Here is a 24,422-nt window from a genome sequence, read left to right as displayed (position 1 = left end):
AATAGCTGCGTGGAAACCGATTTACATCGTTGAGCAATGTTGAGACCAATGATTCGCAAATCGGTTGGCCACGGTGCGAGCGAATACTGGCAGACTTTTCAAGCTACGATGATTAAGCTGCCACGGCGAGTGGCCCATAGAATGCGACTTCGATATACACCTCATACCAACTGCGTTAAAGGCCGTTTGATCATTGTCAACAACATTGATGAGGCAAATGATTTGTCATGCATAGCTTCGTGTCAGCCACGGCTCCAGGTGGATCCAGCCACATCGCCCGCTCTCCACTCCAAACTCTTGAAATTTCTTATTTCAACGTTGAATCAACCGCCTCAACATCCAGCAAAAAGGCGGTCGCTCAGTGCGAATTTCGAGTGCAAATATCTGGGTCTGGCACAATGTACGCAAGTGGTCGCTGCCGAAAAACGTACCCGGTATGGCATAAAAGACGCATCTTTGCCGTCGAAAAGAAAAGCAGGACGTTCCTCCTCACACTCCCGAGCCACTCGGATGTTCTTCGCAGGATAAGATCTGCGTTACCAATAACTCTTAGCGGGAAACGCCCCGCGTAATCAAGTTTGCCTCGCAGGGGGACGCTGCGTTACCAAGGGAGACCCGCAGGAGAGTGCTGCGACACCAAGTTCTCCCTCACAGCCCTGAGCCCTGTGATTGTATAATCTTGAGCTTCCATGCAGCCTTGAGCCCTGCGTTATCAAATTTGCGCTCGTTAGGTGACCCGTGGCGCCGCGGTCTTCGTCCTGATCCTCTGGCGATTGCAGGCACGTCTTCGTGGTGTCAGAGACTAGTATTCGAATCCTCCATGGGTACTCGAAGAAGCCAAGACCTGCTCCATATAGTCTATAGAAATCAAGATCCTCCAAGGAGGCTTTGTATCATGCCTTCGGCCTTGCGCGTTCGTAGACACTTGTAATCTCCGTTCGCATAACGCACCTGTAGGCTTCAATCTCATCCTGATCGTCGAAACTGAACGCTCACTTCCATTTGGCACTGCATAGCACATTGAACCATGGGGTTATTGCTGCTTCTTTTATGACATTGTGGTCATCGCGTAGAGGCTGCTGCCACTCAGTGGTCCAAGCTGGTGAGAATGTGTTATCTGTTGGCCAGGATGATGAAGAAGGTGTGAGTGTAGTGCGGCTTGGATGCTGGGATACATGGCTCATGTTGATAAGCATTAGCCTGTTGATGAGAGTTGACACAGTTGACTGGGGCGGGGTGTTTTGATGTTGGTATGTAGTGACGGTGAGGGCGTGTTGAAATTGAGTGACGGATGAGTGATGATTATGTGTTAATGTGTTGATGGTGAGACTGGAGGTGAGTGGCGGTTGAGAGTTTGTGATGATGATGGAACCGGACCAGTGAATCGTGAATCAACATGTTTATGGGCAGTGCGGGTGACTCCCGGTCGGTGAAGTGGCGGCCAACGGTAAACCATCCCCGTCATAGTTAGTGGGGATCGTTGTTCCCTCACGAATGCAAAGGTTGGTAAACAGTGCGCAATGATGATTTCTACATAGTTGGTTCGGTATGGTGACACATACTCCGATCGGTCTTCTGTGTGGAATTCTCTCGGCTGGAGCATCGTCGCGTGTTCTTTGGCGATATTCTGTATCTGAGGTAATATAGCTATATGTCAGTTTGATACTTGATATATAGATCCCAACATCAGTGCTATTATGTAAATTATAGTCGGTGAAATGGGAACGAACCACCAGAATAACAGCGATAGAAAGCTTGATTCTTCCGAACATATTTCATTTCTCCTCAGGACTCAAGCGACGAATGAGCCTCTCCGACGAACGTCGTGATTTCTTGAAATCTTGATATCTCCTTGATGATTTTCAGATCGTCAAACTCGCTCCAGTAATTGACCAGTCAAGGGCGAGTTTCATTCTCATCGAAACAGAATCGCTCGGAGTATCAGAGTTCGAGTTGTTGTTATAGCGTAGCAGTCTCGGGTAAACCAAAAGCACAAGCCTGACAGAGAGGGTTGAAGCGAGGGAGGCAATAAGTACGTCTCCGACAAATCTTTCCAAGAGTTGTTGGAATAAGTGGGCAAGAATGGCATTGTCGGGCTTTTTGATGCTTGATCTTGCTCGGTCTCACAGAACGATAGCGAATGTCGTAATAGCCGAGTTTAGACTAGCTAACACCAGGCCCAACATGGAGAAAGCCATCATGGTAAGACGGATCCGGCTCATGTTCCGGGTAGAAGAGTTTGTCATTATGAGTAGGCTATGTTGAAGCTATTCAGGTGGTGCCTTGATTCAAATTTCATATAAGGGTAAAGATATAGATAAGCAGTATCGCAGAAGGTCCGTCGAGGTCCCTTGGCGCGTCTTATATAAGCCTGTACCGTCTGTAAGCCGAGTCGAACTGATGCCATTCGCGCCTACAGTGCCATTATTCGCTTGTTTTGTAGCTTGGCCTGCTAGTTAGTGGGTGTTTCTAGAAGGACCCAATACACCAAATCTCGTGAAACTTGAAAGAAAAATCCGATTCTACTCACTAACTTTCAAACCTTGATAAAATTTCCTTGGCCTGCTAGCCAATTGCAACATATATTGCATAACCTGAAGGTTGCACTGCAAAAATAAATGAAAGCATGGATTAAGATGGAAGCAAAATGCTATAGTTATTGGAAGGTAATGAACGCAACAACAGTCTTTTGCAACCTCATGGCTACAAAAGGGCCCCGCTTCTAGATATTAGTGTCATGCAACCACTGACGAAACCAAACGACGGCCGCGTCCTTTGCCTTCCTCATTCCCTTCATTTCGGCCGGGTCGTTAGGATTTCCTCGGACGGCAAATGCATGCTCCAATTGTGGAAAGTAATGATACTCATACGCGACGCCGAGGGTTGGAAGCACGCTATTGCAGAAGAGCTTCAATTCGTCTGTGAACATAGGGTCGAATTCAGGCGCCATGATCTGTACTGGTACATTGACAGATTCAATTTCGGATTTCTCAAGGAAGCTTGGGTGGGCTGTGGAAATGCAATCCACTAGGTTTCTGCCTTTAGCACCTAACCGAAAAACCCCCCAACCCCCAAAGCAATACCCAATAGCCCCAGTGCGTCGGTACTGTGCCCGTAATGTGACTGCGCATTCGATAATTTGTGGCTCCCGTACCGCTTTGGCGTTGCGTTCGAGAAATGCGGGAAGATTGAGACTGCCCCATCGGCTTTTATCTTGCAGTATGTCCAATGGAAGAACTTCTCCACCAAAACTGTAAATGTTAGCTCTAGTTGCCTTTTCCGTTTGATTGTACTTTAATCTGCAAGTTTGCAAGCCCCGCTTCAGACTTTTTCAAGAATAAACTCACAAGTCAGGAACGTAAACTGTAGCATCAACCTCCTCTGCATAATGATCCGCGAGCAGCCTGATGTTCGGAAACGTCCACCCGAATAAGTCGTGAATGACCAAAATAGCAACCTCTGCATTGGAGCCAGTCACATAGCATGGTATGTTGGCAAGAGCCGTTTCCCTCCCCCGAGGCTGGGCCGTCCAACGAAAGCCTTTAAGACAACAATCACCCATGATGGAGCGAGCTATCATCCAAGGAGTGGATGAACGCTAATATCTCTTCGAGGGAAATGAGTAAAACCCCTGTTAACACATTGATCTAAAGAGAGATACCGCACACATTTATTCTCCATTTACCCTTATACTGGAGGTTGACTACGCGAAAGGAGCCCCGCCTGAAATGTCCACCCAAGTCAACCCAAATCAGATTTCTGGAGGCTGAACTTAGTCTTCGGAGATAACGGCAAATTGAATACATAGCCTCTGTGATCGGCGAAGTCATCTCGACGTTTGGGCGGTTTTAAGCGGATTTAGCTCTCTGCATATAGAGCTATGCCGTCCTAAACTGCGTGTTAACTCCTTAAGTCCATTACAATTGACTGTGAAGGCTGGTGCTTTCACCCTCCGATCCCCATATCTTTTTCCCCTCCCCCTGGCCCCGAAAGATCTGAAACCTCGGTATTTGTATTTGTATTCTTTCATCTTTGACTCCATATTTAGGCCGGAATAATGGGCAATTTTGGGTAGAGATAGTAGTACCCTTCTGCTCAATTGCTAATTAAATGACAATCAATGTCCAGTTTGGCAGATTCTATTACAACCTTCTGAAATTAATGAAAAAAAAAATATGATTAATAGTTCATCAATGACTCTCATGGTGCTACAGCAAGCTTCCAGGCCTACTAAGCAACCATCCCCACGAGCGGTATTTGTCGGCTTTTGACGCCCACATTGCAGCCATCGCTATACCTGGTAAAAGGGGCGGGAAAATGCCAGGGACGGTGTTTCGGCTTCTAGTCATGAACACTGCATTATTTTTCACCGGGTAGAAATCCCTTTTGGCCCACATATCTTATGGCTTGGCAGGAGGTCCATGTGAAACGCCTTCACATAAGTGCAAAGGTGGGTTTGGAAGGCTTGGCGGAGTTTACGTAGAACGCAGTAATAATTTCACTTTCCAATGGAAAAGTCGTTCGAAAACCGGGTCATCAATATACACTTGATAAATAATTTGTGAGTCCAAGGCAATGTGAAAATCAAATAATCAGCGAGCCGCATTAGATTCTAGACCCCGAGCCATACCCCCAAAGCTAGGTAATATCATCTATGGGCATCTTATCACTCATGGCAACAATGACAAAGAGTTAATTACTACTCTGTACAGTCATATACTTGCGGGATAAGTATCTGACACCTATCATTCACGGAACATCCTTTCCATAGCGCTACCGCGTGTGGTATGATACGATTTCTCTATGAGGGAATCAAACTTCACTCGGCCATATTTCAATCCGAACGGCCGAGGTCTCCACAAACGCGGAGTAGCTTTAGGGGGATGAGAAATGATCAGTCTCTGTCCATTTCTTGACCCCTGAACTCCGGGGGAAATTCCTTTCTTCAAGGCTCAGGAGACTATTTACATATTCCGTACCTATTGTTGCCTGTCAGTAGTGACAAGTTACGAAATAAACGTTGGAACTGGAGAACACCAGAAAGCAAAAATGGAAACAAAGGTAAAGACAAACGAGATCATCAAAACGTGTATCAGCGCTCACAATCCCTCAGATACAGGGCTCTAGCTCTATTGCTATTGTCGGTGGCGGCCCAGTTGGACTGTACACAGCGTTAATCCTGGGCCAAGCTGGTATCGAAGTATTCGTTTTTGAACGCAGCACGGGTATTCTCCGGCATCCGAAGGCGGCTGGGTAACGTATTACGGTATCGATTTATATTGGTGGTGATGTCTAACGTACTTTACAGCTACTTTCCGGTCGTTTTGGATGACTTCAAGCAAACTGGGATTTATGATGATGTCTATGATGCTGGTCTGAAAAGTACTGGATTGAGTTGGCGGAAGCCTAGAGGTGATCTCCTTGCACGCATTGACTTTCCGCCACCGACAGTTGGCATTCAATTGGAACAATATGAATTTGCTGAAATCCTGTTGAAGCACTTGTCCAAATGTCCTAACGTTACTGTCGTTTTTGGAGCGACTCTTGTCTACATTGAAAACTCTCCAGATCTGGTAATTGCTACCTTCAAACGTGCGCATGATGAAGGCTTGTATAAACATAAGTCTAAATACATGGTTGGTGCGGACGGGGAAGAAGTACGGTGAGGAAGATGATGGGTATAGGTTTCGAAGGGTTTACCTGGAGTGATTATACAATCATCACCGTCAAAGTCGTCTACAGTTCCCATCATATGGCACCCTTTGAAGCTGCCAATTTTATCGTGGACCCTGAGCTATGGGGAGTTGTGATCAAGTTAGGTAACGATAACTGGCGGATTACTTTCCCAGTTCGGAATGTCGGAGGTGTATTCGAGGATTGGACTGAAGAGAAAATGATTCAACGAGCAAGAGAGGTCTTTCATAAACTTCTGAAAGGTCCCTTGGAGGAGCTGAGAATTACAGCAATTGCTTCCTACAAGATGCACCAGCTCTGTGCTACGGGATTCGTGGAAGGGAATGTCATTCTTGCTGGGGACGCAGCACATGTGAGTATCTTCAAACCAACAACCCTCCTGATCAACCCTCAAATAACCTGCGCCTTATGCCCCTTATTTTAACGCTTTGCCCTCCTCATATTATGGTTTGAAATCTGAGCCAACGCTAATACTTTGAGCTAGCTCACGAACCCTATGGGTGGTTTAGGACTTACTACTGGATTGCTTGACGCTGCACTTCTAGGACGGATCTTGAGGCGGGTACTTCTTCAAGGCCAGTCAAGTTCACAGTTACATAATTACGCGGAGGAACGTCGCTCAGCATTCCTGGCACACACCAACCCTATGGCCATCGCCAATCTTGAGAGGTTAATGGGCAGTAAAGAAGGTGCTGTGAAGGACAGAGACGAGCTATTTGAACAGTTTAATAATGGGAATACGGATTGTATCCGGAAGTTTGGCGAAGCTCAATTGAAGTTATCATCTACCCTAGGAGCTCCTCTCTAGTTTTGTTAGATGTGACTAGCCTGTGGTAAAATAGAGACTTCGTGAAGGCTCAATTTCAAGTCAACAGGAGGTTTCTAGCTTGGATTTGTCCGTGCAATTATCTAGTAGTAAAGCAAATTAGCTACAATTTGGTCTCAACTGAGTGCATTTTAAATAACGGCGGAATTGGGAAATTGTCAGAGGCAGTTGGAGGCGAGCGAAGCTATTTGTACCCAGTTCCCCTGAAAGGCCTCTGACACTTTATCTGTGGATATTGAACCATATTTTCTTGTTGTAAACAATGAAAGAGGTGTATGTAGCAGGCCACACATGGACCTCTGTTTCAGAGATTTGTCCGAATTTTGACGTGGGCCTTTATTTAAGCCCCTTGGGGAATGATCCAGGTGGAAGGAATTCACTCAAAATTTATGCTTCACTATGTTTCACATCAGGGTTACTTAAAAAGACATACAAATAAATAGCCAAGCGGTGTTTGAAGGGGGCAAAGCTTGGCGACTTCCACACGCCCTCCGCATATTAGAAAAGTCATATTGCCCATTTTATACTAAGATTTCGAAATGGCAGTATCTGGCCCCTCAGGTGTGCCCAGGACAGAGCCATATGGAATTTGTCTCTACTTTTCTCCTATTCGTAAAATCCCAGTGACGATAGCCAAATTTTCGGGCCGCCTAATATAGGGTGAGTACGGTAAGAGTACGTCAAGTTTCGATTCGGCTTCAAACCCCGATAAGCTTCGACGGGTGCGATCTCTTCTAAAAAGCCGAACTTGGACCCCGAGAGATCCGACTAATAGATTCAAAGTATTTACCCCATGGACTGCCTAGTCTTGCTTAAGCTGCTCCATAGAAACAGCCGCCTTGATGACACGTGCTCATTATCAACTATCTTATACTATCAAAGAGCCAGCGTTATCATGGAGAGCTATACGAATCGACTATGTAGAGTCTGGATGGTACTCTCGAGTCTCTGTATTATAACTCCAGTTGCCGGTTCTTTCAATTCTATCAACTTATCGCTATGAAGCCAATAAGTGGATCACCTTTATTTACTATATTTACTGTATTTACGAAATTGCAAATAGATATTTCAGTCAGAAGCCCCCATATTGATTGTCAGAAATAGGGGTAATGAAGTGCAGTTTTATTGTGCGCTAAGAGGTCTGGATATTGTTGCGCACGAAACAATATGAGTGAAAGCACTTAGAACTCACGACTTCTTAGATTTCTCTTTCAAAGTTTGTAACCACTGGTAAATTACATATTCAGCTCGACAGTACCCTGGAATGAATTGACACATGAGACCCCGAAGGACCTTAGTGAAAACGAAGGGAAAATATCGCAATCCATTTTCCGCACTTCGACTTGACACCCCAACGGCATCAATATTCGTGTACATAGGATCACTGGCTAGCTTGACGAAACCATCCGCAAGGTCTTCATAAGAAACCGCCATATAGGCGAATTCAGTGCTGACCTCGCACCCGGAGGCCGCTTCGTCGACTAGAGCGTTATGCTGAACCAAAAGTATAGATAAAAGCGACGGCGAGGCTTTCAAGAGCTTCTGGGCTTTCACAAGATCTTCATATGATTGGGCAAAGGTATTTCGGATCATCCAGTGTAAAATTGCTGGTCGACTGTCGGCGAAGCGTTTATTCCACGTGGCAGAGGAGAGCAAAATGAGCCGTCGAGGCTTCCAGTGTGAGCTATTGTCTTTGAAAGATTTCAAAGCTTCCAAAGCGGACCGCGCAAAATCTTGCATCACACGGATCCCTGGGATATTTTCGTTCTCCCCCAGTGTGCAGATGATTGTATCGACCCCCGAGAGACATCGTTGCATGAGACCGTCATCCTGAATATTGCCTTTGAAAATGGTCACCCTGGCATCCGATAAGATATCCGGGAAAAGCGCGATTAGCTTTTCCTTTGATCGGACGTAGACGTGAAGTTCCATCTGGTTGTTTCCGCTTGTCAGAAGATTGCGTAAGACCAATCGACCAGTGTGGCCTGTTCCACCCAGTAGTGCAAGGCATTGTGAGGAATGAGGGGTTCCGGCAGCTTCCATTGTAGAACACCCTGAGAGCAGGTCAAATGGGCAGTGAGAATGTCTGCCTGAAATTGATAGACTCTCTGAAATCAGATAATATTTGAACAAAAAGGCCTTCGGTGATTCGGTCTTTCATGTACTAGCACCTTCCGAGGGCCCGCGCCGACGCCGTCCTCGACCAAAACGACACTGCAAAACCCGAGTATCCGCCATAATCTACAGGCGTAGTCAATTCTAGTGGGGTGAAACAGTTTTTATTTAGTCGAGATAGTTGGGACAATCGGCATGGAAAAGATCCACCACATAATCCAACTGAATAGGCCGAGGAGTTCCAATGGTGGAAACCGAGGGATCCTGTGCTACAAACAAAATCGTTGCTACAAGAATAACAATGCCTTCGACCACCGCTGTTTTGACGGTACCAGTGGAGCTCCCTCCTCCCTCGGGGCCGCGATCTTTGATCTCAACACTGGTTTACGATGTAACCAAATCCGAAGATGAGCGCCGACAGACTCTAAATGAACTACTCATCAAAGGCCATGATAGCATGGCACCGCTTCGGGAACCGAGGTTGATTCTTCATAGCCATCTTCCGCATGTATGGATAGCCCATCGTCTCCTTGCTCCTATATAGACATTTCATCTAATCTTATCAAGCTCCTTGGATCTGGCTATATTCTGGGCGCCAGCAGCAAGTAATTGGAGGAACTCTATGAACATGAAATCAAAACTCTAGTGCGGGTTGATGATACATCTGTCCCGGGGCAACAGCATTTCAAAGAATGAATGGAGGAAATTTCTTGGACAGAAATCGTTGGTACCTCATAATCGCCTGTTTTAGAACAAATCCTAACAAGTACTAGTTATACCGTTGCGTATGTCGACTTTTTCGACAATCAAGTCAAGATAAATAACGGAGACTGGAAAGCTGTGTTGCAGCAGTATCTCTTTTCTGGGGCAGAACCGCTTATCAACGGTCTGGTCGGAGGCCGTATGTCCCAAGATACCTCAGAGTCACCCATTATCTCAACTGACTCATATTATTCACGCAGTCGGCCATCCATTTATTCATCTCGCCTATGTATGGGAGCTACAGAGCCCGACAGTAGCCACTGAAGGTTTGAGCTTAGGATGTACTGAATACATTCCTCTCCATGGAATTCTCGACCGTGCTCCTCCCGACAACTCCTCATATAAGTCGAGTAGCCTTGCAGAAGTCCTCAGCCGTGTCCAAGCCGATAAGCGCCTTGCCAGTTTGTTTACTAAGCCCGGTATCACAAACATTAATATTCTACTGGAAAAACGCTATAGCGTCCTATTGGAACACTGGAATGCATGGGAAGTGACTGATCCCTTGCAGCAGCTAGAGCAATGCTGCGATCTATCGTTACTTTTGGGGATTGGGACAGGCAACGGAGCTGGGCAATATGATTTCTACCTGATTCACACCATGACTGTTGCGCAAGCTATTCGGGTACTGTGGCATTTCATTCCTGAATAGCGACATGCTTCTATTCTCAAGCAATATGCTCTTTTCCTTCTCCTGATCTATATTTGCCAGATGAAGCCGGAATTCCCTACCAAAATCATTCAGCGCATTGATTCAATTGACCTAGGTGGTCATGACTGGTCTTGGGTAATGGCGCAAGCGTTGGAACATCGTTGGGCAAAGGATTCCCATTTCTTCAAGGTCGTGCGCGCTCCAAAGGCATTCGAAGACGCTTTTGGAAGAAAGAGTGATCATTATTTGAAGGCTTCGGTGAAATTTATTTCTGAATTTAATGGATGGAATGGGTTTGGAGAAGGCGTTGCAGGCTATCTCCCCGATCGGGATGGTTTTCATCCCGACAAGGAATAAGAGAAATTTGCGGGCTTGCTGATCTGTGAAAAGGATGGAAACTCGCTTCCACTGTCAAATTGATGGATTAAAGCTAGCTCTTGATATATAGTAATACAGTAATTACTTTTTTTTTTCTTTTCGCGTTGGAGCCAGCTGTATACCTAGGTAGTCATAAACGAAGAACCTGAGTTGTGTCGATCTGATGTCAGCAACACTCCACTTATCCCATACGATGAGTAGTTGGTACTACTATCCAAGGCAGAGCCATGAAGATGTGAGACTTTATGACTCCCCTCGAGGTCTAAACCTCAGAGACAACTTGAACTTTGAAATTACTGCTTCGCTCGAACTCGGTCAGTCCGTAGGCAATGCGGATGAGGTTGATTTAAAAATGTCTAAATATTAGTATAAATACATAGTGCCTATCCTAACTACTAAATGCGCAGAGCCGCCTCTACGCCCGGGCGCGGTTTCTGCCCACGGGTGGATGTGCTGCTACTACGAATAGTACTAAGAATAATGGATTTTATACCTCGTAGCTCCAGGGCTGACTGACATTGTGAATTCTTTAAGCACTTGTCCAGACTAGTAGATATCTAGATTATTCCATATATCCAGTCCACTCCACACCTCTCCAGGGCTTTCTTTTGCACGATTTCCTGATAGCACTCTATGGAAGAAGTAATCCTTGGTATAGTCTATCTTAGGAACTAGTAGACTAGAAAGGAGTGTCGCTGTCTTGGAGATATCCTTCGCTTCGATAAAACTGTTCTGCAGCCGGATGGAGTGGAATTGTTGACCGGGCCATTTTTACCGGCTGCAGCGGATAGGAAAGAGGGCTTTGATCCGGTGGGATGTGGCATTACTGCGCCTCCAGGACGTGCCTTGTCTCAACAAGACACCAAGTGAGCAGATGAGCAATGTCATGGGGCATATCGTCGCGCACCACAACGACGAAGTCAGAGAAGTCCACGCACTGGATATTGTGCGTAAGATTACTCCAGAAGTCGGCCTTCACAGAAGACCTTTGGAAGCCGTCCCGGCCTGAAAGCTTGTCTAGAGCGGCATCGTCCATCTCTACTGGCGACAGAGCACGGTTTTCAATCAAGTCTCGCCACCAAGGTGTCATTATAGCTTCTTGAATGACGGCATCGGCCTGCCCCGTTTGAAAAAGGTCAATAACTTGTTCAGGACGACATGCCTTGACCCAAGAGCCACCCCATAAGTGCATAGTCTCTTCGTCCAATCTATGGGCTTCCAAAACCCGTGCGGAAATGTATCCAATCAAATTTGACCCATCGTCTTCTGAGACTGCGATGCGCAGTGGGAGCTTCCGGTCTCGAATATCCGCAAACGATGAGATATTCAGACCCGAAGCAGCAGCGAACATCAATCGGTCTCGTTGTGGGAGAACAGCTAGGGCTCGAAGAGAGGGCATGGGGCCGGTCTTCTGGAAAATCTCCTCACCCAGAAGACTTACTTGCCTTAAGAAGGGTCGTGGGTGTGGAGATTCCGAGATCTGCTTCGCCATTGTAGACTTGGAGAATCGAATCCAGTCCACCATCACGAAGAGACCAAATTGCTGTTCGGCTTTTGGGCCCGGCACGGTCGCAGAACTCTTGAGATAGCCATGATGAGATTCGGTGGAAGTTGGCTTGACCCCAGTCACCCACGCAATGGATTGTAACAGAGCGATCAATGCGTGGTCCGGTAAAAGGATGGTTACTCATTGTGGCTTGCCTGAGATAGTATGCGTAGGTGCTGGGATTCAATCCTTTATCATTAATCAGTTATCATATTTGCAAATGGACTGGCGAGAACAAGCAATCTGCCGTAATGGTCACGAATCCCGGCTTCCAAAGCCTGATTAAAACCGAATATGCCACTTACTGCGCAAATGCAACTCTGCGGGGGCATGGACTTGCGGACAGCTCGGGTCTAATTCGCACCGAGGAAAGTACTGGGTCTGTAAGCCCGAGTCTTTCGAACTCTCATGCTCTCCCAACTATTTGCGAAATTCCCGCAACTATATACCTTGCACTAATATTTCCAAATCTCACATCCTATATCCGATGGCTGCGCAGAACAACAGTGATACATACCCAACGATGTCTATATCCGACACCCAAACTGCTCTAGACTCGATCTATCGAACTTTGATCTCAGGATGCCACATCCTACATTACCATTGGTCTGATAGTTACATATGAATTTTACAGAGGGATTACTAAACATAAACAGCATCTTGGCGCGTATGGTCATCTTTCCGCTAGACATCCCACTCGTTCAGATGTCTTTCTGATGCCTATGAACATGGCTCCAGCCACCGTGTCATCTCCCGCACATATCGTGCAATACCACATAAAGGATGCATCACCAGTAATCACGAGTAGTCCTCCCGGATATGTGGAACGTTTCATTCACAGCGAGATCTACAAGAAGTATCGAGAAGTACAGAGCGTGGTTCACAGTCATTGCGCTGCAGTCCTTCCATACACAATTACCGGTATGCAGCGCCAGCCATTGGTATTAAGGAAATGTCTTTGCCCTCTTTGATTACAAATAGTGACAAAAACTGTGCAGATGTCCCGCTGCGGGCGTGTTGCCACATGAGAGGCTTTTTAGGTAACTTCCCATCACGAGCCATACTGCTCAGGCCGTCAAAAGATATCTTGATCGCATAAGCTCTGCGGGTGGCTGACGATGATACATAGGCAGCTCGGTCCCCACGTTTGACATTGCTAATTTCTACCGCGAGGGTGATATCCATAATCTCCTCATCAGAAATGGGCGACTTGAAGAAAACCTATCTGGGTATTTCTCCGCTGAGCCAACGCAATGTATACGACCAGTGGTCCTCATGCGAGGCCACTGATTCACTGCCGTAGGGAAAGGCATAGAGGAGAGCATTTTCCGAGCAATTTACACTGCCCAAAATGCCAGTACTCAAACAACAGCGTTGACTCTCAGTAGCTCCGCAGGCGTTGGGAAAAATGGCGTTGCCAGTGAACTGCATTACCTTCATCAGTCTGAGATATCTCCCACTACTGAGATGACTGAATGGTCTTTTATGCGGCCATGGAGACTATGGGTAAGAGAAGTGGACGCAGCGGGTCTATATGTTAACCTTGCGTGAAACGAATGTGTGGGTCACATCTTGTGGTCACCTTTTGCAATTCGACCTTTTTAATCCATTCTGGTCGCCATATGTAGTAGACCGATCGCGGGGCGGGATTTGTTCACGCACTGGTAATTCCGGGTTCTCGGGTGCGAGATATTGTGCGTGGCGGTTGAGTTCCCGTGAACTTATTCCTCTTGATAATAAAGACCATGCAGGCAGAAAAGCTACATTCACACCTCAGAGACGTCAAGCCAGTAGAGCCGAAGTAGTACTGTTTCTCACTGCTAATGAACCAAGCAAAGACAAAATGTAGTTGATACTCTAGCGTCAACTAGGAGGATGCTCTCAGAGGGAATTGCCCGCGAGAGTAAGAAAAGAACTTGAAAATCTCCTCAAAGAGGTCCTGTTTCGAGACATTGTATTTGGACAGTTATGAGGATGCTTGTTATCTACCAAAATCAGCTACAGCATACTGTCTAATATAACTGGCTTTATGAGCTAGCCGTGGAAGCAGACAGGGGACATTGTCTTGTCCCCTTCGAGTGGCTTGGTGATCGGCACCTCCTTCGGCCACAAATTATTTAAATGCGAGGCAAACAGATAGGATCAATAAGGTATTCTGGGCTCACTGGCTGGACAATACCTTCAAGTCTATTATGGGTTACCTTGCTCAAACAACAGACATGGGTGCAAACTTCACGGCTTGCCCGGTGTTTAGCCCCGGTGATTTTTAGCCCGGGTGTTTAGCAACTAGTAACGGGTGAGGCGACTGGAAAAGACCGAGCAGATTGTCAGAGTCATATACATGGCTGTGATTGGTTCGGAATCTGTCAGTATTGGGGATATTTCTTTCTTCTACCACAGCGGCCCATTGCTTCCGTTAGACCTGCAAGGAGTGGCTCTTAGCCAGAATTAATAGCTTTCTAACTAAGGTGCGTCTGTCACGCTGAGCTATCCTTGGAAACGATTAGAAAAAGTGCCTCGTGTGAAATTCAGATGTTGAATCTTACTACGGAGGGGTGATTTTGGTTTTGCATTACGTGGTGGCCCGTTGTCGTATTGAATGTCGTGATGAACTGAACAGATTCATAAATTGTTGGCGCCCCACATCCCAGGCGGAAAAAACCCTGAATCTCGCTTTCTTGATCACTACAGAATCGCGATCATTTGTATATCGACCAAACGAGCAACAAAAACCGCGAATCATTTTAGCTGGGGTGAAAGTGTCTCCAACTTCTTGGGCTTTTCGCATAGCCCAAACTGTCGCTTTTACTGGCGCCACATGGCTATCAGGCTAGTCCTTCGACCGCGGGGCAATACATGCCTTGCTCTGAGACAATAAAACGATTCGAATAGTCTATAGGCAACATTGCTGCGATCAGCATGAACGCGGCGCCCGGCCTCTTACAATCAAGACTCGAAAGCGATATCTCTTCTGCTACTCTTGCGAAACAATGGAGGAAGCTGTTCGAAGCAGGCAAAGCACAGAACCCCCCCAATAACAGCCATCACGTCTAGCGCATTCTTCTACCTGGCGTGGTGTGTCCGATCGGAATCATCAAAGTTTATTCAGGGGATAGCCGGCCGGTCCGCGTTGTACTGCTCCGCTGCCGCTCTCACATTAAGCCTCGTACCCTACACCATCATAGTGATGCGCAAGACCAATGCAACGCTGATTGAAAAAGCGAAGATTGATCCCAGATTGGCTGAGAAAGAGGGCGGGGAGATCGATACGCTTGTTCGCAGTTGGATCTCACTCAATAGCTTCCGGAGCCTGCTACCTTTGGCCGGGGGTGTTGTGGGCATTGTGGCCGCGTTTTCCTGATAGGAATAACTCTTGGAGAACCGAGCCATGCTAATATATTTATAGATGGCATCGCGTGGATGCTGTCTCACGCTTGAGTTCAAGTTGTTTCAACATTGCCTTGGAGATTTTATATAATTCATTTCAATTCTAGCTATCACTCAGACATTGAAGATGTCTTCCAAGGTTCATTTTCACGCCGAGACTACTTATAGAAACCAGTGAAGCAGCTTGGTAGATATCTTTCTTGAGTTGTACTCTTAAGTAGTAACGTATTTCTTTGCATGTCAACAGGAAAGCCGTCTCAGCTAGTATCTGCCACACGGAACAAATAATCTCATAGTCGAAGTTTCGAGATTTAAGGGTTTCTTCGGAAATACAGAGTAACTTTCAAGCCGTGGCGTATCGAGACATCTTCATTATAGATTAAGTACACGTACAGGCATATCATGAGGCATGAATGACTGTTCATGTCTTCAGCCTATCCGACGCTAAAAGTAACAAGAAATGCTGAAACGCACCGAATATTGCTGTAATATAGTTTGACAACAAGGTCATTAAAATACTTAAGTTCATTTTTCATTTTGAAAACCAAGCATAAAGTCTTCGTAGCTCTGATAGGCTATGCCTCTCTCGTTGTCAAGTGCCGGGTTACCGAATTCCATCTGGTCCCAGATATTTGGCCACAGGATAGGGAAATTGCTAAAAGACAGTATGTTGTTGCCAAAGGGAATTTGTTGATCAGGATTGGAATTTAAATCTACCCCTAGTGAAGGACTAGAAAAGAATTGACCTTCAGGTTTTCTGGATCCACTCTCACCAGAAAGCACATCGTTGGCGAAGTATGTTGACAACCCGCGGGTGCCGTGATCTTCCGATAATTTCTCTTTCCTAGCTCGCGCCTGGGCGAAAAGTCTATCCATTGGCTTGCTGACTCTGTCACTTTGACCGCCATTGGCAGAAGTGCGCGATTCGCAATAGAAACCTTCAACCAACGGCCAATACTTTGCCATGGTAAGTGGATTTTCGCAGGCGCAAAGCTCTGACATAGCAACCGCGAGTCCATGCCAAGGAGTCCACATGCACTCGAACCATCGCCAAGGGGAGGCACGAGGATCATTATGTCCCTCCAGTATGGTTTGAAGGTTTTTAGCTGCCCACCTGAGCACATCGTCTCCAGAAATCGCGGGGGAGACAAACGTCCTGCTCCTTTTCAATGGTCGAACGGAAATAAGCTGTAACCAAGAGTTTATGGTCCGCGTAGTTAGTCGGGCGTACCACTGAAATGGCTCCATCTCGGGACTGCATCCAAGGAGCAGCGTTGGGACCGTTTTCCGAAAGCAATCAACAAGTCGCTGCCGCAGGACTAAGTGGTCTATGACTATCTCAATCCAGCCGGAAAACCCTATGGACCTGACAACATTCTGTGCTGCAAAAAGTATCAAAGAAAATGACATGTCAGACAACACGGTGTCATCTCCCTCTTGGACAGGCTTTTCCATGTCAAACCATATATCATCATCGTTTACATTGGAGGGTGGATGGGATTCCAACCACGCCAGCTGCATCATTGGCTCAGAGGCATGAGATAGAGAGGTTGAGATATCCAGCAGTCCTATGGCAAGCCACAGCCGCCGGCGCATTTCCTGGTCGAAAGGAGTATTAGGAAATGGGGGCTCGGGTAAATGTAGAGATGGGCTTGGGCCATGCGGAGAGCGATGCTCAACATCGTCCAAACACGTCTGCTCTGGTCATAAGTCCAAGTAGAAAGCTGGGAATTTTAGTTAAAGGTTCGTATCGAAAGTTATCAAGAGAGATGTCTTACCAAAGAAAGTACATAGGCTTGTAATATTGTCAAGTCGTTTGAAGCGGTGCAGTCTGCTTTAAATAGTGCTGATTCGGTCTCTTTCCGGAGTAATGCGACTATGACTCTTTTTTCTTCGCTAAACAAGGAAACGCATTGAGAGTCATTTAGAGAACAAGCCGCTGAGTAAAAAATAGCGGAGGCAAGTGTAGCGGGAGTATGGTGATCTGGCTCATAGTCCAGATAGCGTTCACCATCGCAGAGAAACTTTTGAACGGAGGGACGGTGAAGAATCTTGAACAACGGATCCACGTTATGCAAATAGATCGCGCAAAGATGTCGGCAGATTTGAGGAGACAATTTTGTCTCCGGGTATGACTTTCCGTACCGTGGGTGCTCTTTGCCGACAGTGAATTGACAAGAGTGACACCGAAGGGGGGAGAATTCAGAATCTGGTCTATAGCGTGAATAGTGCCACCGGGGCCATCTGTGAGAGCAACTGAATGAACTTTCGGTCACATACCCGTGGAGCTGAGGGACTATTGCCAAAAGGTTGCAGACCTGTCGAGATCGCGATGTCACTCTGGCTTGAGGGTGTCCCGCCCGCCTCAGACCATGGAGCGCGGCTTTGCTCTGAAATACTCTCTCTCGTGTACAAGCAAGTCATCGGAAATCGTTGAATCAACCGTGGCCATTTGAATGAGTTGCTGCTCGATTTTGTCCATCCTTTCCATGATTGCAGATTTTGAAGTATCCGTCTGCCCCGTGGCCCTATTGTTCGTCCGACCTCGTGGCAGGCGAGCGCGCCGGACGGCAATGCATTGGACACCATGTCGCTCACAATTCGAGCAAGGGCTTAATTTGTCGCAGTTCACCTTTCGTCGACGGTATTCACATGCAAGTTGCACTTGGTCCCCGGGGAATCGACTGCTCATCTTGCAGTTGCGCTGAGATTCTGAAAAAGGTTTTGGTAGAGGTTGTAGGGGAGAGCGTGTCAATCTTCTGTGGGACCGGTAGCTACGCTACCCCGTGGATGGTTCGGCCTAGTACGAACAGCAAACCTGGTATTTTGTGGCTGGTAGGATCATCAAACATGTACTCCGTAGTTATCGTCCCACTTTCGCGGTGCAAGCTGATCTTGCATTATTTCGAGATGTGAAGCGGCCGAGGCGTTTTTAGAAATAACATCTGAAACATTCTATTGGTGGCTTTTGTCGTGATTTGAGTCCGAACACGACCAGGCTGTGGCGTTTCCACCTAGCTTTGAATTACCGAAATATCTGAGGATACCTCCTTTTTCTACAATCAGCAAACATGTATGTTGCTCCTTTAGCCGTTGGGAATAATGACTATGATGATAATGGCCTCAATTTCTCTTAGGGCGGCATTACGAGATAAATAGAGGGCGCCAAGCCTGTAAGGTTCTATGTGACATACTAGTACTAGTTAGTACCTTTGCGGACAGCGAGATCAGCCAACAAGGGGCCACAACAGCGGCGTGGCAACTATCGCAAACTAGGGCAGGAACTGAATAGGTGCCTTCTTAATAATGGCACTTGAATTTACGTATTTAACTGGTGGTTTCTCGAAATTTTTGCAATATTTGTTGCAATATCGGTAGTAGGGTGGCGGCTTGATGAGGATGGCGGCTCGGTAGTGAAACGTTAGAGAGATTTGAGAGATGAGTATACCAGATTTCATGGTGATTCCACCGCCCTCGGGGTTTCGGCTTTCGTTTAGATTATCAGACATTTACTGAGAATACTGGCTGGGGAGAAATGGATAGTGTCTTTATTCTATCTTATTGAGTCATAGACGAGGTAATATCAATTGTTTCTATCTCATCATTCACCAAAGCCCAAACGAAATTCAAGATACGCCAAAAGAGTAGCAAGGCCGTCTGCAAACTCTTCAAAGGAAGTTTTCTGTCCAAGAAGCTGATTATACCTGTTGCAAAGAGTTTCGCATACTGTCCAGTATTCCTCGTACGGCTGGGCGAAAAATAAAATGAGCCTTTTGGATGGTAGAAGAAATGGCGCTTCAAAGTACGAGGCAAGTAGGGTCAACTTGAGAAGGGCACTGTACGTGAGCCGGTCGACGACATGTTCAATGCGCCTATGGATCGTTTTATCTCCGGCGAGACGCCTGAGATCTTCATCTCGCAATCCATGATCCCAGACAGCCTGACAAATTCCAGCGGTAAACATGGCTTTGGGGTCGACACAGGATTGAGAAGATTGCGACCGGAAGCAGTAAACCTGCAAAGACTTCAATGTTGAATGTGCATGTAAGCGTAGCACACCGTGATGAAGAGAAGTCTTCAAATTTTAGCCTGAAATTTTGAACAAAATTGGAACGCCACTAACCATCTAGAATGAAGTAATTAAAAAAGTTCGGTAATATGGCAAGTTCCAAGGCAACGCAGCTCTCAGTACGTGTGCATGTGTTGCACCTGGCGAGTCTGTATCGACTGAGTTTCTGGTATGGCCCAGAATAAATCAAATGAAAATAGTCGCTTCACGAGGTTCCGGATATTCAGGTCTCAGACTCCTAGGTCAAATATGCTGAGACGAACTAGACACACGAGAAAAGTGACAGCGGTTCTGGAACTTTGCTGGGAGTTAGCCATAGTAGATGATGGAGCATCAGGTGATTTCAAACCTACGCAATTCCCGATCTATGATCACCAATTGAGCCCAAAGATTCATTCTCATGAGTGCTCTCGTGATTTCTAACTTCACAACAAGCGTTTATTCAAGCCATTGACGTCGAAAATTCGAAGCAAATTCCAGGGCTTCTTGAATATGTCCAAGTTTTAATTATATATTCTTCACCCGATCGTTGGTAATTTTACATACCGGTTAGTACCCGTCCGTCTGACACCAGAAAGGAAGAACGATACCTAATGGGTATTTCTTCGATACCCACGGAGTAGGTATATTTCCTCAACAGTTGTACTGTAATCGGCCTTTGGAAATTCCCAAAAGCCGGATGATCCTCGCAGCTAGTACCTTGGGAAGAATTCGTCGGAAATTCGGTACGAGTTAATCCGTTCGGCGCCGCTCGGTGCAATGGTGAGGTCTAGTGAAATTCTGACCGATTAATATACATCAGTAGCTGAAAGAACTACAAATGGATTGCACCCACCTATTGTGAGGTTTACGTCCGCTGAAAAGGTACATATATTACTAATAACGTCGGCTTTGACATCAGAATGACCAACAAGAGCACCGAGGTGACCGTGACGGCGACCACCTCGTCGGATTTAGGCGAATGACCGAACGGGGTTCGTGGAATATTTAGCTTTTGCACCTCTCTTTTGCCGTTGGAAGAGGATAAAATGGGGCAACAGGGAAATTTGTAAAGCATATTTTGTTCCAAGGATGGCTCTGACGCTTTTGTTTCTTTAAAGGTCGCAGATTTGAGCCTGAAAACAACTAAAGCTTACCAACCTCACCGGCAAAGACAGGTAGCGCTAGGCACAGTCCGTCATTAAAATTGGGCGCACTGGAAGTGGGCAAAGAGTCGCCTCATCACACAATCAAAACGAACAATTTCTGCTAGTCTTTACCTCTTCCTTCTATCTCTGATTCTAACGCGCCTTGCGCCATGGCTCAGCCCCCAACGTATCCGCCCTGCGCGTGGGACGTATTGTTCGTTCGCTCGGACTGGGAAAACACCGTGAAACAAGTACACACATCCGAGTAGCTCGTTGAAGTGCAGCTGATGTAGATAAAAAAACTGTGTACTAAAAACAAAAAAGCAGGAACATGGACGGTAATTTAGCTTTGAGACTTCCATTGCCGGCTCTTACAGGCCAATGAGCGAATGGGGAAAACCAGGCCAATCGACCAAAAGGTGCGCAGGCCCAGATTTTGGCTCTGTACGCTGGTATTTTTGCCTTGACACTGAGCATCCCATACTTCAAGCGACTACCCCCGTGTCAAAAATCGCAAACCCCGACAGCTGGGACATGGAGAGATGTGTATTCGGTGTCGGGTTCTGGCGAACTAGCTTACAGCCATTGGACAGAGATGCTGATCACACGCGACCCCGGAGGCACCAGGTGAGGAAAGGCCGCTTGAATGAGAAGAAAATTCTCGCGGAAAATGAGGCTCAAAATTGTCTCCGATGTTCAAGAAGTGATTGCTCCTCGAAATTGTTGAAAGTTACCCTCAATTCTCAAGGACAAAGGGTAAAGACAGCCGCAAACCAGCACCTTTGGGACCCCAGCAGCGGCCTGTTCCGTGACAACGAGACCACAACCCTTTATCCTCAGGATGGAAACGTCTGGGCTGTGAAGTCCAACCTCACCCAGTCACTGTCACAAATCCGACAGATCTCACAGTCCCTGCGCAACCGCTGGGGTACATACGGTGCACCCGCACCTGAGGCAGGTCGCACTGTATCGCCCTTCATTAGTGGGTTTGAGCTTCAAGTTCACTTCATTGCCGGGAACCCCAACTCCGCGTTGGACCTCCTCCCGTCTGGAATGGGGTTTTATGATGAATGACCCACGCATGACCAACTCAACCTTCATTGAAGGGTATTCAACTGATGGCTCGTTGCATTATGAGCCGTACGCTAATGACCCCCGGGTATCGCACTCGCACGGCTGGTCTACCGGCCCAACATCCGTTCTCATGAACTACGCCGCGGGTCTCAAATTGACTTCCGGAGCAGGAGCGACCTGGTCGATTTCTCCACAGCCTGGCAATCTGACATCGATCGATGCGGGTTTCTCAACGAAGCTTGGCGCTTTTGCGATAACCTTTGAGATGCGCAATGGTACATACCAAGGTCTGCGCTTCAGTACGCCAATCGGAACAACAGGGTGTGTTGTCCTGCCAGGGGCGAATGCTTTGGTCGGCGTCAATGGGACTAGGGTTGTACTTGGTGCTGATGGCTTGGCTGGTGGGCTGGACGGCGGGAATTGGACTTTGTTCTCAGAAGTTCACCCATCAGGCAGAACAGGCAGAAAAAATTGGTAAGATTGGTTTGATTTGGCCATTTAACGGACACCCTTGATGGATAAATTTGTATGTTGCTACGACGTCTTCCTGAATTCTGTTCCAAAAGGGATGTGGATGGCACTTTCATCTACCTGTTGCTAAGTCGAACCCGTGAATGAGGTCAAGTCGTATATTGTGTAGATTTAGCCCACTTGAATGATGTAGGAGGTTGTTAAGGGAGGGAGTCTCCCAGTTCATATTAATTTCACAACTCAAATCCGAACAACCCTTTGCTTTTGCTTTTCGTGAAGGTAATAAAAGAGATTCCGACGTTAGGACCTTTCTTTGATATCAAGTGCAATTTCTTCGGCGTGGAACTGAAGCGAGCATGAAGTGCATTTGGAAGTTACTTCTAGCAAAGTTGCATTCCTTCCAGGCTGGCTAAGCCCCTTGCCTGGATAGCGATGGTGGGTTCACGGTGTGCCATCTTACTGATGTTATTTATGTTTTTAGAACCAGTTTTTTACGATCGGAACTCACCCCTGAGACCCTTTCGATTAGCTGAATTGTTTAAATGCTCAGACACGGAAGTGAATTGTTCTCATTTGCAGTGGAGATGTTATGCGTTTGATGCGTTTTATCGCTGTTGAAATAGCTTCTCCATCGTCAACTCGGCCGCCGCCTCCGCCCGGCAGAATGGACCCGAGCAGAAGATATATTCCGGGAGAAAGGGACAGGCAAATTCTAGCTTCCAAGGCTAGCACAACTTTAATACTACGCACGCGTACACCTCTTTTCCTAGGTACACCCGAAAACCTCAGCTAACCAATATCTAAGCGTACTTTTGAACAGTCTATGGATGTTTGCGATTAGGAGAACAGAGACCGTCCGAAGAGGATATTTGAATGAGCCAGCAGTAATACACAGCCTTTGCCTGGCTTGGTGGCATTGAAATGCCGATTGTGTTTTATTCCTTCCCCTTAACTAATCATCCATCGAATTATCTGATCCCATGCCCTCCCTAACAGAGAGTCCCTTACTATGCATGTCAATCAAGTAAGTGATTCGTTCTGCCAGGCGAGCGCCTGCATCTTTTTCAAAAGTCCAAAGGAGCTCTTCCCAAGTTGTTTGTTGAACCTTGGCAGCGCGGGGAAATAAGCCTTTCTCGTAGATGATAGACGCAGTTTCGAGATTCTCGGGAGTCGCGATAATGGTTTGTGCGAGCTTGTAGGCATCGAAGATGGCGGTATTGACCCCTTCTCCTGCGAAGGGTGTCATTGCATGCGCTGCATCCCCCAAAAGCGTGAAGTGCTCCTTGTGTGGCCAGCGAACTCCAACAGGAAACATATATAGCGGCCGGGGGATGATTTCGCCATCGCAGTTGGAGATCATTCGCAATAGCTCCGGACTCCAAGCTCGGAATTCATCTAAGAGGTAACTTTTGACGGCTTGGCGGTTGGTGAAGTCCAGACCAGCAGTCTTAATCCAACTTTCAGGCCTGCGGACGAAGGCATACACGCGGACCGAGCGGTCTCCCTGGCGCTGAGCCATCAATACCCGATCGTCTCCTCCGTAGACAAAGTAAGAGCCATTGCCTAGCATGGCATCCATGTCAACATCGATTGCGGCTGGGTTGGGAATCCAGAGCTCAAACCCTGTGGTACCAGAATAAAATGGTGCAATCTGACTGACGACCGGGCGAACCTTGGACCAGACACCATCTGCGCCCACTATCAGGTCATAGCCACATTCTTTTCCATGGGCAAAATGCAAGGTTCCATCCTCACCCACATCCTTGAGGCGATGATTCCACCGGATGTGCTCCGCCGGGATGGAGAACAAAAGCAGGTCGCGCAATGCTGGCCGGTCAATCTCAGGTCGTCCCTTGGTTTGGCCTCGGGTGTCAAGCAAAAGTTCATTGTTTCGATCTGCAATGATGAGATCTTCTGCCTCATAGGAGACATGCTTCTCGTATTCTTCCCAAAGGCCTGCCTCTTGGATGACCCGTTGTCCCGTCGATTTGTGGAGATCAAGAATCCCACCAGTTACTCTGCGAGCGTCTTCTGACTGGTCCGATTCAAAGATAGTGAAGGGCATTTTGGCGAGATGGAGAAATCGAGCCAAAGTAAGGCCGCCAGGGCCAGCACCGATGATGGCGATTTTGGGTTGTTTTTGTTGGATCATAGTGAAGGATTCAAGGAAAGAAATGTGAGAAGAAGTGGTTCAAAAGAGAACCGAAATGAGGTCAAGGGAAGTTAGCGTGTTAGTTGAAAGATGAGACAGGTGCTACCATTCATAAATTGTAGGCTGTAGCCGCTAGTCGGTGATAAAGATCAGATTATCTCCGAATTCGGGT

General features: G+C 46.9%; 9 protein-coding genes across 9 annotated transcripts; 4 read left to right on the top strand and 5 right to left on the bottom strand.

The window, feature by feature from the left end:
• Nucleotides 1–2,722: 2,722 nt before the first annotated feature.
• N7509_000457 (dienelactone hydrolase family protein) lies at nt 2,723–3,562 on the bottom strand (the record flags this gene model as incomplete). Its single annotated transcript, XM_056625104.1, has 2 exons — nt 2,723–3,251; nt 3,348–3,562. The coding sequence occupies 2 exons, from the start codon at nt 3,560–3,562 to the stop codon at nt 2,723–2,725; spliced, it is 744 nt and encodes a 247-aa protein (XP_056493686.1).
• Nucleotides 3,563–5,049: 1,487 nt separating this feature from the next.
• On the top strand, nt 5,050–6,502 carry N7509_000456 (uncharacterized protein; the record flags this gene model as incomplete). Its single annotated transcript, XM_056625103.1, has 5 exons — nt 5,050–5,061; nt 5,114–5,253; nt 5,309–5,640; nt 5,685–6,046; nt 6,179–6,502. The coding sequence occupies 5 exons, from the start codon at nt 5,050–5,052 to the stop codon at nt 6,500–6,502; spliced, it is 1,170 nt and encodes a 389-aa protein (XP_056493685.1).
• A 1,206-nt stretch (nt 6,503–7,708) lies between these two features.
• N7509_000455 (uncharacterized protein) lies at nt 7,709–8,563 on the bottom strand (the record flags this gene model as incomplete). Its single annotated transcript, XM_056625102.1, has 1 exon — nt 7,709–8,563. The coding sequence occupies one exon, from the start codon at nt 8,561–8,563 to the stop codon at nt 7,709–7,711; it is 855 nt and encodes a 284-aa protein (XP_056493684.1).
• A 373-nt stretch (nt 8,564–8,936) lies between these two features.
• N7509_000454 (questin oxidase family protein) lies at nt 8,937–10,403 on the top strand (the record flags this gene model as incomplete). The annotated part of the gene is made up of 5 exons (XM_056625101.1): nt 8,937–9,143; nt 9,203–9,240; nt 9,409–9,536; nt 9,598–10,019; nt 10,068–10,403. The coding sequence occupies 5 exons, from the start codon at nt 8,937–8,939 to the stop codon at nt 10,401–10,403; spliced, it is 1,131 nt and encodes a 376-aa protein (XP_056493683.1).
• Nucleotides 10,404–11,247: 844 nt separating this feature from the next.
• On the bottom strand, nt 11,248–12,115 carry N7509_000453 (uncharacterized protein; the record flags this gene model as incomplete). The annotated part of the gene is made up of 2 exons (XM_056625100.1): nt 11,248–11,801; nt 11,866–12,115. 2 exons carry the CDS (start codon nt 12,113–12,115, stop codon nt 11,248–11,250), a joined length of 804 nt encoding a protein of 267 aa, XP_056493682.1.
• Nucleotides 12,116–14,889: 2,774 nt separating this feature from the next.
• Nucleotides 14,890–15,331, top strand: N7509_000452 (anthrone oxygenase family protein; the record flags this gene model as incomplete). The annotated part of the gene is made up of 2 exons (XM_056625099.1): nt 14,890–14,972; nt 15,025–15,331. 2 exons carry the CDS (start codon nt 14,890–14,892, stop codon nt 15,329–15,331), a joined length of 390 nt encoding a protein of 129 aa, XP_056493681.1.
• A 551-nt stretch (nt 15,332–15,882) lies between these two features.
• N7509_000451 (uncharacterized protein) lies at nt 15,883–18,049 on the bottom strand (the record flags this gene model as incomplete). The annotated part of the gene is made up of 3 exons (XM_056625098.1): nt 15,883–17,052; nt 17,136–17,571; nt 17,757–18,049. The coding sequence occupies 3 exons, from the start codon at nt 18,047–18,049 to the stop codon at nt 15,883–15,885; spliced, it is 1,899 nt and encodes a 632-aa protein (XP_056493680.1).
• A 2,885-nt stretch (nt 18,050–20,934) lies between these two features.
• On the top strand, nt 20,935–22,105 carry N7509_000450 (uncharacterized protein; the record flags this gene model as incomplete). The annotated part of the gene is made up of 2 exons (XM_056625097.1): nt 20,935–21,481; nt 21,537–22,105. 2 exons carry the CDS (start codon nt 20,935–20,937, stop codon nt 22,103–22,105), a joined length of 1,116 nt encoding a protein of 371 aa, XP_056493679.1.
• Nucleotides 22,106–23,050: 945 nt separating this feature from the next.
• N7509_000449 (FAD-dependent oxidoreductase) lies at nt 23,051–24,250 on the bottom strand (the record flags this gene model as incomplete). The annotated part of the gene is made up of 1 exon (XM_056625096.1): nt 23,051–24,250. The coding sequence occupies one exon, from the start codon at nt 24,248–24,250 to the stop codon at nt 23,051–23,053; it is 1,200 nt and encodes a 399-aa protein (XP_056493678.1).
• Nucleotides 24,251–24,422: the final 172 nt, after the last annotated feature.

This window comes from Penicillium cosmopolitanum (genome assembly GCF_028827165.1).
Source record: "Penicillium cosmopolitanum strain IBT 29677 chromosome Unknown utg000003l:1.0-3747932.0:1.0-3751027.0, whole genome shotgun sequence".
Classification (NCBI taxonomy): domain Eukaryota; kingdom Fungi; phylum Ascomycota; class Eurotiomycetes; order Eurotiales; family Aspergillaceae; genus Penicillium; species Penicillium cosmopolitanum.
The sequence above is the reverse complement of the archived record's forward strand: the minus strand, read 5'-3'. Positions and strand labels throughout refer to the sequence as shown.